Source organism: Arachis hypogaea, chromosome 18 (genome assembly GCF_003086295.3).
Source record: "Arachis hypogaea cultivar Tifrunner chromosome 18, arahy.Tifrunner.gnm2.J5K5, whole genome shotgun sequence".
Lineage (NCBI taxonomy): Eukaryota > Viridiplantae > Streptophyta > Magnoliopsida > Fabales > Fabaceae > Arachis > Arachis hypogaea.
In genome coordinates this window covers 132,532,369-132,547,708 of record NC_092053.1, presented here as the reverse complement: position 1 = coordinate 132,547,708, position 15,340 = coordinate 132,532,369, and the positions used below count along the sequence as shown (strand labels likewise).

Here is a 15,340-nt window from a genome sequence, read left to right as displayed (position 1 = left end):
TGTATCGCTGACGCTTGAAAGTTTCCTCATCTTTCTTATTTCTGTCTTCAATGTTATAACAAAACAAAATAATTTTTGAGATTTTGATCCAGGTTTTACAGGTCTACTGTAGACTGAAGAAGAATGAGTGCAAAAGAAGTAAAAAATGCAAGAATGAGTGAAGAGGAATTAGATACTCTTTTAATGATGGATATGGAGAAGATCATAGAGCTGTTTGCTGACGACACCGGCGGTAATCAACCACCACAGTTTCAGTCTCCGCCTCTGCCTCGGCCGATCTGGACTAGGGACGAGAACGAACAGTTTGAGATTGTTATTGCTCAATGTTTTATGGAAGCTATAGAGAACCGGTGGGAGGCCGTGGCTGCTCGTCTCCCCGGGAAGACTCCGGCTCAGTTGCAAGAGCGCTTCCAGAAGCTTCTGAATGACATCAGTCTCATCCAAAACGGTTATCTTGTTAATATACATGACTCGTCCATCATCAATGGAACAATACCACCACCAATTTATTGGACTCATCATCATCATCACAGGTCGGTAAATTCTTAATATTTTCATTCTCTTTTTATTTCTTTATTTATTATTTGCCGGTACATGTATATGGTATAGGTGTTTGGCATCCTCTGTTATGTAAATTCTAAATATACAACTTGTAGAAAAAAGACTCTGTAAAATGAGTTTGGCAAGATTGCAATATGCCATCAGGAGATGTCAGAATGGAATTTGCAAGGTGTTAATAAATAACACAAACATCTCTTTCGTTCTATTTTGAAAAGAATCGCATTCAGTAATGCTAGATTAGATAGTCAATTCTTTTTGGCTGATATAAAAATTATTTTGTTTATCTAAAATTCAAGACTCTAAATTGTAACTTTGAATCCTAAATTATAAACTTAAATACTAAAATGGACTAATGCTGATTAATTAAAGATAAAAAATATTATTTGTGTGTTAAAATCAGACACCAAAATTAACTATATAAATATACGTATTGTTTAGCTCATTTTTAGTATGTATTTTTTATTCTAACACTAGTAGATAATTTTAATGCACACAATTGGTTCATATACTTTTTCTTATGAGTTTATCCCACAACATTGTAACTGCCAAGATTGCAATTATGCATCAAGATAACAATCTAATTAGCAAGTAGAATTTGGATACTGGGGTTAGTTAAAGTTAGTTAAGATTGGTATATTGGTTAGGTAGTTGTCACTTAATGTAAGTTAGGAGCTGATATGTGAAGGATTAGTTAGTCGTGTTGCTAATTATATTAGATGACACCTCAGCAAGTTGATTATTAGTTTGTTAGAAGGGTGCTGATCTAGTGCAGCTAAAGTATAGTGTAGGTGCTGTATATGTATGTATTTGTAACTCACCTGTAAAGTGTGATTCACCATTTGATGCTCTCAAGTATTTTGCAATTGTGCCTTTCTCTATGTTTTCTCTCACAGGAAAGTGCAACTACTCACACTTCCAATACCTTTAAAAGTAGTTCTGTTATTTCTGGTTTCCTTTCTAGCAAAACTCTTTTCTGGCCATGTACACAATTCCAATTCTTGATTTCAATAACATAATCTTATAGTTCTATCTCTCTTCTATCATGGCAGGACGGAGGTAGTGGAGGCTGCAGCGAACAAGGCAGCGCCAATGGAGATTATATTATCGTCGTCAGCCATGGATGCCAAAAGCAACATAATCTCACACAAACCTTTGTCTATGGCTACTAGGAAGAACAATAAACGGAAAATAGTTCATTGTTGGACTGAACAAGAGCATTGGTATATTATTATATTGCTTTTTTTTCCTCTTTCTTATTTATTTATTTATTTATTATCTTGTTGAATGTTGGTGTTTATCAACAAAGTGAAGCAACTATAGTAATTTGGCTTATCACTTATCTTTGGGAACATTGTTTTATATTATAGTATAGATATTCTAAAGTTGTTCATGTTATCAGTTTTACTTTTATAAGTTCGGCACCTCTCTTTTGTAAGACATCTTCATTCATAGTAATACATATTACACTCTCTAGCTACTCTCTGCCTCACTTCTCTGCTCTTTCATCAAAGCTTGACATAAGTGTTCTTGTGTTCCAATGAGTTGGAGAATGATATTGATAATTTTTGTCTATAATACTCTCTGATTCTAAGGTATCCTGCTTATCCTATCTAGAGCTCCTTTAGTTAAATTAAGGTTTAATTATTCTGTTAGTCCTATAGTTTATCAAATTTATAATTAGGTCTTTATATTTTTTTTTTCAATTCGGTAGTTGTACTGTTTTTAATTTTATAATTAGGTTCTTTTTAGTATAAAAAATATTAGAGTTAACTGAATATTTCTTTGCAAATTGAAGATATTTATAATTAAAAATTTAATTAAAATTTTAATCACATGTATTTTGAGAAAAATATTATATTTAATTTAATACTTTTGACATGAAAATGACCTAATTATAAAATTAAAAGTAGTATAAGGATCCAATTAAAAAAAAAACAAAAACTTAATAAAAAATTTAGTAAAATTATAAGAACCAATAAAATAATTAAACTTTAAATTAGTTACATACTCTGATTATTCAATTGTGATAATATAGTGAAACATAGATTAATAACATCATAACCCATTTGAGAGTGCTGTAAAGCAATCGCAGATGAGACATAATTTTATTTAATTATTAAATTTGTATATTGTTTTGACAATGGTTGATATAATAATATTTCTGGCTGAACTGAAAAACTAAAAAAATAAAGTTGTTTGATATCTAAAAGTATGGATACAATCAAAATGCATATCTTCTAATTGCAAATTCCATACTTTATAGTAGGTGCAAATATTTAGAGTTAGATCTTCATTTTCTTCAAGATTTAGTGAACCAAAAATCACTTTATATTCTTCACATACTCTCTTAAGACCAAGTGTGTGTTTGGATTACAGTTTATAAACGGGAGTTTGCATAAAATTGATTTTGCAAATTTGATTTTGATAAAAAGTAAGTTTGTGTTAAAGTGATTTATGTTTGGTAATTTTTGTATCAAAATTTATTATAGAAAAATAAATGTTGTTTGGCTTATACTATTCAAAATCACTTTTAGATAAAAAATTATTAAAATGGACATTAACTTAAATAATTTTTTTATATTATCCTATCATTTTAATTTAGATATTTAAATAGATCTTATTAATTAATTTTATAATAAAATTAATATTTACTTACTAAAATAAAAATAACATATAAAAATAGACAAAATATATTTTTAAATAAAAAAAATATAAATTTTATATATATATAAAAGAATATTTAATCAAATATGTTACATTTTTTAAGTATTAACGTAAGAATGTTACTTTAGTATATTTTTACATCGTACTCTTATTCTAGTATTCTCAATAATCTTATTCTTAATATTAACTTGGAATCCAACGTTTATGATTTTAGTATTATCTACGATTAATTTTTTATTTAATTTATCTTTTTTAATGGAATCATAATTTATATTACAAAAAATTACATTAAAACATAGTATACGAGAATTACAATTATAAAAGAGAGTACTAAAAATAATAAAAAAATTAAATATTTACTTTGTAGTAATTGAAACAAATCTAAAAGTTCTTGATGATCTTTTTATATAGTATATTTTTAGTATTCTTTTTTTAGTATGCTATAATTTTTTACTATTATTATTATTTACAGTTAATTTTTTGTTTAATTTAATTGGACTTGGATCCTCTAAAGTTTGAATTTCACTTTAGAGAATAAAGTGTGATCTTATGATAAATATGAAAGAGAAACTATTTAAGGAGAGAAGATCACACTTTACTCTCTAAAGTAAAATTCAAACTTTAGAAGATCCAAATCCAATTTAATTTACCTAATAGAATCAATAAATCATATTATAAAAAGATAATAACAAACATAATACACAAAAATCACAATTATAAAACTGTATAATGTCAAACAAACAGTTGAAAAAAATAAAAATAATAAATAATAAAAAATAGAACTCATATAAATAGAAATTTTTTAACAAGAATTCTATAAATAATACAGTAACATACATCAAGCATAAAGTTGGTAAAAGATAAATAAATGGTTAGTATCCAAGGCTAAAAGCTCGTTAAAAAAATGAATAGTAAAAACATACTTCTGCATTCATCATGAGAACAAAAATTTACCAAACCAAAAGTTGAAGCTTTCAAGAAGTCTAAACATATTTCTTCTCTTTCAATGAATTTTTCAAACACACCCCAAGTGGTAGACTCATTGACAAATCTTTGTCACAACATTGTTTGATAGATACAAGCGCAAATTAAGGGTATTCCGAAGTCCATATCTTAGTTTGAGAGAAATATTAAGGATGAAGACAAAATTCAATTACAGTTAGTGAGTTGTGAGTTATGCATTGTGCAGTTAGTTAGAGTTACTATTCAGTCGGTTAAAGTAATAATTCCTAGAGAATTTTAATCTAAAATGCAAGTATAATTAGTGTATATATAGGAGGACTGCACTCAGTTATGTACACACTTTTATATTTTGAAGGGATAAATACTTTTTTCGTTTCTAAAGTCTGGGTCAAAATCAATTTTGTCCCTAATATTTTTTTGTTATTAAAATCATACTCAACGTTACAAAACGTTATAAAATCGTCATTCTCTACATCAATTTTATTTTTTTGACCAAATTACCCTTAACAAATAATAAAGATAATATTAAAAAATAATAACAAAAAACAAAAACACCTCCACCCCCCACCTGCACCCGCCCCCACCCCCACCTCTTCGAACTCCCGTGTTTTCTGTTCCCTATTTCCTCTCCATCCCTTTCTCTTATTCCTCTTCGAACTCCCCATTTCCCAAACCCCAATTCTTCTTCTCAAACTTAAATAAAACACCCTCCCCCTTCAGCCAATTCAGCAGCAACAACAACAACAACCACAAAACAAAAACAAACCCTCCAACCCTGCCCTTGCCCAAGATATATCTTCCATGTTCTCTCTCCATCCCATTTCTGCTACTCTCTACGAATTTCCCCTTCTCCAAATCCCAATTCTTCTTCTCAACTTAAACAAAAAACCTTTCCCTTTCAGCCAATTCAGCAACAATAACAACCACAAAATAAATTTCAAGAGTTAAGTACTTTAGATTTAGTAACAACAAATTCAGCATTTTCAGCCAATTCAACAACAACTATAAAATAAATCAACAGAAACTTTAGATTTAACAATTCAACAATCATCATCAGCTACAACTTCATATCAAAATCAGCAATAATAGAAATTTTTTATGTTCTTCAAAAATAAAAAAAAATAAAAAAAAAGAAGAACGAAAAGAGGAAGGAAGTGACAAAAATAAAAAAAAAATCTTCTACTGCTGCTGGCGCTGGCACTGTCGGAGCTGTGGGTGATGGAGCTCGACGCTGACAATAAGAGCTTTCTCTACAGACTCGAACTTGATCCGGCCAACGGCCCGTGCGATCTTGCGCGTGGTTGAAGAGGATGCAGTTGCATGTGAAGATCCCGTAGACCTCGCAGTGGCGGAGATGTGGGAGCGCACGACCTCTAGAAGGCAGAGGGCCAGGGCTCAAAGTTTTAATTTTGGTGCCGAAAGCGAGTCCGCGAAGGTGATGGATAGGAACGAAGCAAGAGAAGCATGTGCGGAGGGAGGAATCGGAGAGAGCGAAGAAGCAGAGGAAAAGGGACACACCGCCACTGTCTTCATAACCCACAGATTTGGCTCCGACACCGGTTGGCTCTTCCAGAAGATCTGCATCCTAGGCCATGGCCGCTCCGATAGTGAATGGGCTTGATCTTCTCTGCACCGCATGGAAGTAAAGATGAAGAAGATGAAGAGTTATTGTTGTGAATGAGAAGAAGAAGAAGAAAATGAAGAAGAAAGAATATATGAGAAGAAGAAGATGAAAGGTGGAAACTGATGATGATGATGATGGGATGGGATGGGATGGGATTTGGGGTGGAGGGTCAGAGAGTAGGAGGAAGGGAAATTGGGGGTGGGTTTGGGGTGGGGGGAGAGACAAAGAGATGCTAGGTGTGGGTGGGGTGGGATTTTATTTTTTTAATATTATTAATAGTTAAGGGTAATTTGGTAAAAAAAATACAAAAAGACGGTTTTATAACGTTTTGTAACGTTGAGGATGATTTTAATAACAAAAAAAGATTAGGGACGAAATTAATTTTGACCCCAAATCTTGGGGACGAAAAAGGTACTTATCCCTATTTTGAATTTACAATTAAATATAACACTTTCTTCTTTTCTAAGTTTACCTTATCGAACTTTAAATTATTGTTTTAGAATTAAGTTAATGTAATTTTTAGTTAATCTTTTGTAAGGTTATTATTGTATTAAATTTGAATTTATCATCTCATAAACTGTCAACTGTAATAGCTCACACAAATTAACCACTTAATAATACAAATACAACGACTCACATAGACATTAACTGATAAATTAACTTAAAAATACAAACACGACGAACCTTAAAAAGATTAATTGATAAAATTAACCTAAACATACAAACACAACGACCAACAAAGATCTAGGGACCACCATCATCACCAACTCCACTCGGTTTAATACGTTGAGGATATCGACTCCGACTATGATACTATCTATCATAGAGACAGCATATCCAAGAACCACACATTTCTCATTAATCCATTTCATTCAAACATCGGGTCAATTTATGACGACCTTTCGACGTTCGCCGCTAGGGGAAATTAGTGACCAATGTCGGTCCCGGATAAGCAAGTAAGCCATGTCTCTGGATTGCCTAATGGTACAAACTCAAATCTGTAGACCTTACGAACCTTTGTCATCTTGTACACATCATTCACATACAATTGCTAATCGAGGTGATGGTTAGCACAACATGCAATAACATAGTGACATGGTAGTTGTTTTTACCTGAAAGTGCTCACAGTCGCATGTCCGCTGCGCAAGATCAACTGCCAACACATTTTCATTAGGCATTTCACGCACCTCAAACACCTCGTTTCGTCTATCAAATCGGGAACAACTATATTTGTAACACGTTGCATATTTGCTTCTATTCCCTGTTGTAAAAATATAGAGTAAGTAAATCCAGCACGCTTGCGTTCGTGAGCCTCGGTACTCTTCCGCGTAAATAGCTCGTTTAACCGATAATATGTTGCTCGGACGAGCGCCAACACAGGCAGGTTTCAGGCACCTTTCAACACTAAATTAATGCACTGAACAAAATTCGTCGTCATGTGGCCCCATTGATGTCACTCGTCAAATGCCAATACCCTGTTTCTAATCCAATGGCATCGCACCACTGTGCATATGCCTCGTCTCGCTCTTGCATCCTCTTATAGTTGATGTTGTACTCCTCCACCGTCCTTGAATACTATATGTTAACAACAAGTTTTTGTAAGTGCAGGACTTTGAATGCCCTTAGAAGTGTTTACCGAAGTACCTAATAAAAAATATCCACCATACTCTTGGAGGTTGCCAATCCCCTCCAAAACGATTTACTGTTGCCCGCATTGACTCATGTCGGTCTGAGATTATACCCACACAATCTCTTCTAACAACATATCTTCGTAAATTACTGAGAAAAAAGTGTCACGCATCAGCGGTCTCCTCCTCCACAAGGGTAAAAACGATAGGCACAGTGTTCTAGTTCTCATCTTGTGCAACAGCAACCAAAAATGCACATTTATATTTTCTGTAAAGGTGTGTGCTGTCAACTTGAACCAGAAGTTTGCAATGTTTGAACGATCTAATGCATGGATTGAACTCCAAAATATACGGTGAAGTATCCTGACACCGTCCGCCTCCTCACTTCCGTTGTACAGGGATCGCGTTTCTATTTGGACAATTGAGTCAGACATTTTCTGAACCATGACCGAGAATCACCATGGCAAAGTTTTGTAAGAATCTTCCCAACCATAAAAAAACTTCGGCTATAGACTTATGCTTTGCCAACCAAGCCTTTTAGTAACTAATGGTGTAGTTGAATCTTAACTGGACTTTCACAATTATAGATTTCACCTTGATGGACAGGTCAGTCTCAACCAATTATCTTATAGCCTCAGACTCAGCAACTGTGCCTGAGTCCAACTTGGAGTGATCCTGTGAAACTGTTCCCATGGTGCACGTGTGCTTATTGTTAGGGGTGGCAAACGGGTTAAAACCCACGTAACTCGCCAAAAAAGGTGGGCTAGAAATTTGAAACTGTCAAACTTAAAAAGCCCGCCTAACCCGCACCGCCTATTCCGTGGGTTTTGGCGGGGCGGGACAGGCTTTCCTGGCAGGCCAGCTTTTTTTTTTTATCAGGACTTTTTTTACAAATTTTTATGATGTTATTGATCTACAAGAGGATAAAGATGATAATTGAAGATGTTCTAAGTTATATTTTGGATTATATTTTATATTTTGGACAATATAATATTTGTTTTGCTTTGGAGTTTTGAATGTTGATTTTATTATTTTGTTTCGAAAAAATTGGTTTATGATTATGTTTATTACATATTTATAATTATAAAGACTTTAATATTTGTGAATTTAAAAATTATAATTTGTTTATGTCTTTAGAATTATAAATTTATTAAAATAGTTGTGAAATTATATATATTGTTTAATATTTAATAGTTTTTTTTTTTAAAAGAGGTTTGGCGGGCTAGATAGCGGGGGAGGAATTCAGAACGGCCTCACTAGGTGGGGTAGGGGGGCCAACCCGCCAGATAGCTGACTTTTGGCGGGCAAGGCGGGACGGGGCGAGCTTCCCCATTTGCCACCCCTACCTACCGTTGTATCTGCGTATCTCTCAACAACCTTTTTTCCGTATCAAGCTGGCTCGGATAAGCCAGTCGCACCCACGCCCATATGTCTTGCATTTTGTATAGAACGTCTGTGGCTTAAGCTCATAAACATTGTAGTCGACTCCTATAAAGATAGTGTAACTTCTAATTGTTGTGACGACCGACTTTCTAGAACTATATTTCATTCCAATCCTGAACTCCCCGTCCTTAGGATCAGGAACACCTACACAAAACAAAAATCGTCACTCATTGATCCATTCAAAATATAAATTAAGAAAAACGTATCGTAACACTCATCACGTACCTATATTTGCATATTTGGAGAATTCTGATGTATGCATGGCGTCAATATACAAGTTACGCATAAAAGGTGGAACGTCCATCGGAGGAACCACTACATTCTCCACTGCTGTCTCACGCGTCCCACATCACTATCTTCGTCTTCGTCGCCGGCTTCATAAGTAGTTTCAAAGTCCTCTTCGCTATCATTGTTCACTTCAACTCTATCATCCTCTATATCTGAATCATTTTGAATCTCATATGCCTCTATATTTTTTAACTCAACGTACAGCTCAATCTTTGACTATCGCACTTGAGTCTGCCGGTGAATATGGAACATGTTCTACATACTTGCTTCGGCAACAATCAGCATAATATCAAACTATATTAGACCACCAAAAACTATAATGAAATTCTGGTACTGAATATTGCTCACTCTCCTCAACATATCATTTTTTATGCTTTGACAGAGACCGTTTTAAAACTCAATGAACGTCATGATGCTTGAAACCACAAACGAAAAACGGATTCTCACAAGCAAAGTTCACTCCCTCGTGAGTATTTCGTATAATATCACCGTTGTGATACACCACTAAATTTACAGTACTCTCCATTACACTAGAAACACACTCAAATAACTCTCCTCTTCACAATAAAATAGTCCCGAACTTTGCCTTATATAAAAAGAGCACTCAACACGTAGACCATGTGTCATATGTTGTATTGCCAACAAATCAAAATACGACATGCAGACATCACGCTCCTCACGTGTTGAAACTGCCCAAGCAAATACACCAAATACACCCATTTTCATTAAAAACACAAATAATGTTTTCATATTATAAAAAATAAGCCTAATAATTTGAGAATATTTTTTCATTTACGCCAAAATTAAACTAATGCAAATTATGTGTCGTTGATTTTAATCGTCACTGTGACTCTAGTCTAAGAGCGTCACTGGCTTTATGTTTGGTAGAGAAAAATAAAATGGCAGTAATAGCAAGTGGAGGTGCTCTCTGCTTTTCTTTTTCCCTCCTCTTCCAAATGAAAACATCAATGTTCCCTACGCATTATTTCTCATTTCCCTAAGCTCTGTTTTTCTCTTTCTCTCCAAAACAACAAACTAAAAGAAGAGAAAACAACGCCATCATTGCTTCATACACACACTCCACTCAAGACAAAATACCGCCGGAAAATGTTGCCGCCGATCTGTTCCCCGGCGATCCTACTCCAACGCCGGTGAACACTCCAAAAAAAAAAAAACAAACAGAGAAAGGGGAAAAAGTTCTGAGGCTCAAAAAGGAATAAAGTAAAATGCAGGAAACACTTCTCACTGTGTCTGAACAGCTTCACACTACAAAGAAGAAGAAATCAGACGAAGAAGAAGATAATGAAGAAGGAGATGATGTCATCGAGCTCGTGGTGCTTCCTCCGCCGTGCCGGCCGCCGCGAGTACCTCCAGGGTCACGGCGTGTGACGCCGGCCGTCACCTTCAGTGACTCCGGTTTGAGTTCTGTAGTCAGATCGCTACCGAACGGTGACCTCTACGCTGGAACCCTAACTGGGAACGTCCCCGACGGCGCCGGAAAATATCTCTGGTCGGACGGTTGCATTTACGAAGGGGAGTGGTGCGACGGAAAAGCCTCCGGCAAGGGACGGTTCTCGTGGCCGTCGGGAGCAACCTACGAAGGTGAGTTCTCCGACGGAAAAATGCACGGCACTGGAACATTCGTCGGAGCTGACGGGGACACGTATAAAGGATCATGGCTCTCCGACAAGAAACACGGCTTCGGCGAGAAACGCTACGCTAATGGTGATGTCTATGAAGGTTCATGGACGCACAATTTGCAAGAAGGTGAGGACAAAGAAGCTCACCTAGTTCATTTTTTCCTCACAAATGCGTATTATGTTATTTACTTCTATCTTGAGTTCGAAAGTTTCTTAAACCTGTGACTGATTTTCCATCAAATTTTTGTATATAACTAATGTATTGAAATCATATTGAATACTCGTATATGTATTTGTGCAATGTAGGTGAGGGAAAGTATGTATGGAGGAATGGGAACGAGTACATTGGAGAGTGGAAGAACGGGGCAATTTGCGGGAAGGGTGTTTTGGTTTGGAAGAATGGGAACAGATATGAAGGGTTTTGGGAGAATGGTATTCCTAAAGGGAAAGGTGTGTTTACCTGGCGTGATGGGAGCACGTGCTCCGGAAATTGGGGGAAGGAGTTTGTGAGCGACGAAGAGAGGTGTAGGAGTAGGAGGAGGAGTGTGGAGATGGTAGTCAAGAAGAGGGTCTCTGTTGATGGTGGTCTTGGTGGGAGGAGTGTGAGTTTTCCAAGGATTTGCATTTGGGAGCTTGATGGTGAAGCTGGGGATATAACCTGTGATATTGTGGATAATGTGGAGGCTTCTATGTTCTATAAAGACTGGAGTGAGTTTGAGAGTGGTGGCAGCAATGGCAGTGGCGATGATGGTGGTTGGAACTTGCAGAGGAGTCCTTGTTTAGTTGATGGGGATGTGAAGAAACCTGGTAACACTGTGTCTAAAGGGCATAGGAGTTATGATTTGATGCTTAACCTTCAATTGGGTATAAGGTATTTGTCTTATCTTCTTTGCCGTTGCAATAATACAGTTTTTGGTAATTGTTGGTTAGTTCATTTTGGGAATGGTTGTGGATTTCTGTGTTTTGAGGAACTGTTTCTGTTTCTTTTTGTTGTTATAGGTACTCTGTTGGGAAGCATGCTTCAGGACGGCGAGAGCTTAGGCCGGGAGATTTTGATCCTAAGGAGAAGTTCTGGACAAGATTTCCACTAGAAGGGTCTAAGTTCACGCCCCCGCATCAATCCGTAGACTTCAGGTGGAAAGATTACTGCCCCATGGTGTTCAGGTGTCAATATATTTTTTTGGCTATGTCAATTTTCTTCTGTTGACTGATTTTGTTGTAATTTCTAGGCAAAGGAAAATCTTGTATATAGTGTACTAATTATGTCTATGTCTTGGTGGGTGCTTTTTTGTCTTATTGGATATTTAGACATCTAAGGGAATTATTCGCCATAGATCCTGCGGATTACATGCTTGCTATTTGCGGCAATGACACACTTAGAGAGATGTCTTCCCCTGGAAAAAGTGGAAGCTTGTTTTACCTCACTCAAGATGACCGGTTTATGATCAAGACCTTGAAGAAGGCTGAAGTCAAGGTCAGTGGCCACTTGCTATACAATTTTTATGCATTGTGATATGAAAAACTACAAAAACCTATGTTGTGTAAGGTGACATTTCACTTTCAGCTTTTGGTAACAATGTTATTTTCTCTTCATTGTAATAATTACTTTGTGTCTCTCTTAGGTACTCATCAGGATGCTTCCAAGTTACTATCAACATGTTTGCCAGTACAAGAACTCCCTGGTCACGAAATTTCTTGGTGTTCATTGCGTCAAACCTGTTGGAGGTCAGAAGGTATGATTTCAAATTGAATTTTGCTGTAAACTGAGATATACTATCCAAATGCTTGACACAAGATAATGAACATGTGGTATTTTGAAAAATCAGACTCGCTTTATTATAATGGGCAATGTATTTTGTTCGGAGTATCGGATTCATAAGCGGTTTGATCTCAAAGGATCTTCTCATGGTCGTACTACGGATAAACCCGAGGAGGAGATTGATGAGACAACCACTCTCAAAGACCTTGATCTTAACTTTGTCTTTCGCCTGGAACAATCTTGGTTTCAAGAGCTTATATGGTACAGAATCTGCAGCCAAGTTGCATGATGCTTTTACTTTTCAACATTTCTTTTATGATGTTCTTAGTGTTGTTCTTTTGATAACTTCTGCTCAGCCAACTTGATAGAGACTGTGAGTTCCTGGAAGCAGAGGGGATTATGGATTATAGTCTTCTAATTGGTCTTCATTTCCGTGACGATTACTCAGTTGAGGAAATGAAGAGTTCAAAAGATGAGTTGTGTTCAGGTACAAGCTTTGTTTTTCCTTTTCATATGAATTTATTATTAGATCATGACGAGATAAATAATCTGTGGAATTATGGATTTGGCAGGCAAGAGAGACATGCAAAATGATGAGGTGCAGGATATGAAATGGGTTCCCATAGGCCGGTATGCCATTTCCTCTTAATAATTCTTAACACTTCTGTATCTGACTGCCCTAGTAAGAGAGTATAGAATAAATTGTGATGAATTTTCAAAAGGGAACTATTTTATGATAGTTTTGCTTGCATTTTTCAAAAGATTGTGCATAGAAATCTGGATACAGTTATGTTAGTATGAGGCTTAAGCCACTACCTAAACTCCAACCTGGCATTTCCAGTAGAAATGAATTCAATCAAGGGGATTTGGATTTGCGTAGAGATGGACCATCTTTAGTTAATATTTTCCGACCCGGCATTTCTGGCAGAAATCAATTCAATTAAGGGAACTTGGATTTGTGCAGACATGTACCAGCCTTAGTTGCTACATCGTTATTATTAATAGATTTAGAGGTGATATGTCATTTTTGTCTCTATTGACCCATCGGTGGCCATTGCTTTCAGTTCTTTGCATGTGCCCTGTCCTTGAACTTTATTAGTGTGTCTGGACCAGGGCATAAAACAAACAAGCAAATTGCATGCGTCTAAAATAAATTTCGTTATGACACATGTGTATACAATTGGAAGTGCATCATTTTTGCATTCTACAATCCCTTTCATCCGCGATTTAGTAGTGGTCGAATTGGGGATCTCCTTTCATAAATTTGATTCTGTTTGTTCAGATGGACCGGAAAATGACTTGAGGCTGTTCTATTGACAAAAAATGCTTGTGGGGTCATTTTAATCAGTATCTTGGGGAAAACCTTCCTTTTCGAGCCAGTTGTTAAGTTGACAGTGATATTAATGGAGCAGTGGTGTTTGTTAGGAACTTAGGATTAGAATCTTAGTTGTTAACATGTAGTTTTCGTATTATTTTACAAAATATAGTTCCATCTTACAAGTAATGCACTTTGTTATGTAGTCTAGTCAAAAAAGGAAATCAATAATTAACTATAACAAAAACAAAATCAACCTATTAATTTTAGTAATCTTCTTTCAATTTTGCTATCTTCCTAAAGTATATGTTTGCATCCTGATTTTTGCATAATATATTGCAATTCTCTATATTCCAGGGGACCTCTAATCCGGCTAGGAACGAACACACCTGCGAGAGCTGAGAGAGTATGTAAAGCTAGATTGGATCAGCTTCAGCACACAGGTAGTGGAAGCATTAATCCTACCCCTCCAGAGAGCAGTGGCGAGATATCTGATGTAATTCTCTACTTTGGTATCATTGACATTCTCCAAGATTACGATATCACCAAAAAACTAGAGCATGCATACAAGTCACTACAAGTGGATTCTTCCTCTATCTCGGCCGTTGATCCAAAGCTATACTCTAAAAGGTTTAGGGATTTCATACACAGAATCTTTGTAGAGGACAAATGACATGCTCAAAGAGAAAGATGGTCGGAATCAAACCGGCCACCAGGGACCAACTTTGGCAAAGTGACACTTTAGCACTAAATATGGATATGGAGCAAATATGGATGTGATTTAAAGTTCAATCGTAGATGCTGGTGTTACTAACATTAAAATCCAAAGATTGGAAAAAGGTGGCCTTGCTTGTTGATGGCTAAATTTTTCTCAGCCATTGCAAATTGGATATGGTGGAATATGCAAGGTGCTTAATTTATTTTATTATATTGAGGGGTAGAGGTTGTCACAGTTAGTTTGTAGATGTAATGCAATCATCATCATCACAAGGCATGTGATGAGATATTCTTTTCTTTTCTTTTATTTTTGTACCACTTTTGTGTGGATGATTATGGGTTTTAGAGAAGGGTGTATAGGGAATAGAAAAAGAAAAATGCATATTCATATGCGTATATATTTGCTGAAGAAGGAAGGGATTCAAAATTTGACTAGGTTGGTGGTGGGGGTTTATAACTGTATATACAGTCAAAGATGGATGATATTATTATTAGAGAATTGAATGAACATACATTTTTTTTGGGTTGGAGAGATAAAAAAGATGGTTTTGCCTGTTGAACAAGAAAGAAAGCTCCTACAGAGAGGTCCCCATGTCACATCTTTCTCTTACTTTCTCTGTGGTATGCATTCAAATTGGGGTGTTTTTTTTTCACTTTTTCAGAGAGGGAGAGAGGGAGAGAGAGAGGAGAGAGACAGAGAGAGAGCATAAAAAGAAGATAAAAGTAGAAGAAAGAAAG

At 35.8% G+C, this 15,340-nt stretch overlaps 1 protein-coding gene across 1 annotated transcript; it reads left to right on the top strand.

Annotated features, from left to right (window-relative positions):
- The first annotated feature begins 10,034 nt into the window (after positions 1-10,034).
- Positions 10,035-15,123, top strand: LOC112771179 (phosphatidylinositol 4-phosphate 5-kinase 1). The gene is made up of 9 exons (XM_025815825.3): positions 10,035-10,938; positions 11,118-11,682; positions 11,811-11,975; positions 12,120-12,285; positions 12,434-12,544; positions 12,638-12,831; positions 12,927-13,057; positions 13,143-13,200; positions 14,243-15,123. Exons 1-9 carry the CDS (start codon positions 10,398-10,400, stop codon positions 14,556-14,558), a joined length of 2,247 nt encoding a protein of 748 aa, XP_025671610.1. The 5' UTR covers positions 10,035-10,397; the 3' UTR covers positions 14,559-15,123.
- The last annotated feature ends 217 nt before the right edge of the window (positions 15,124-15,340 follow it).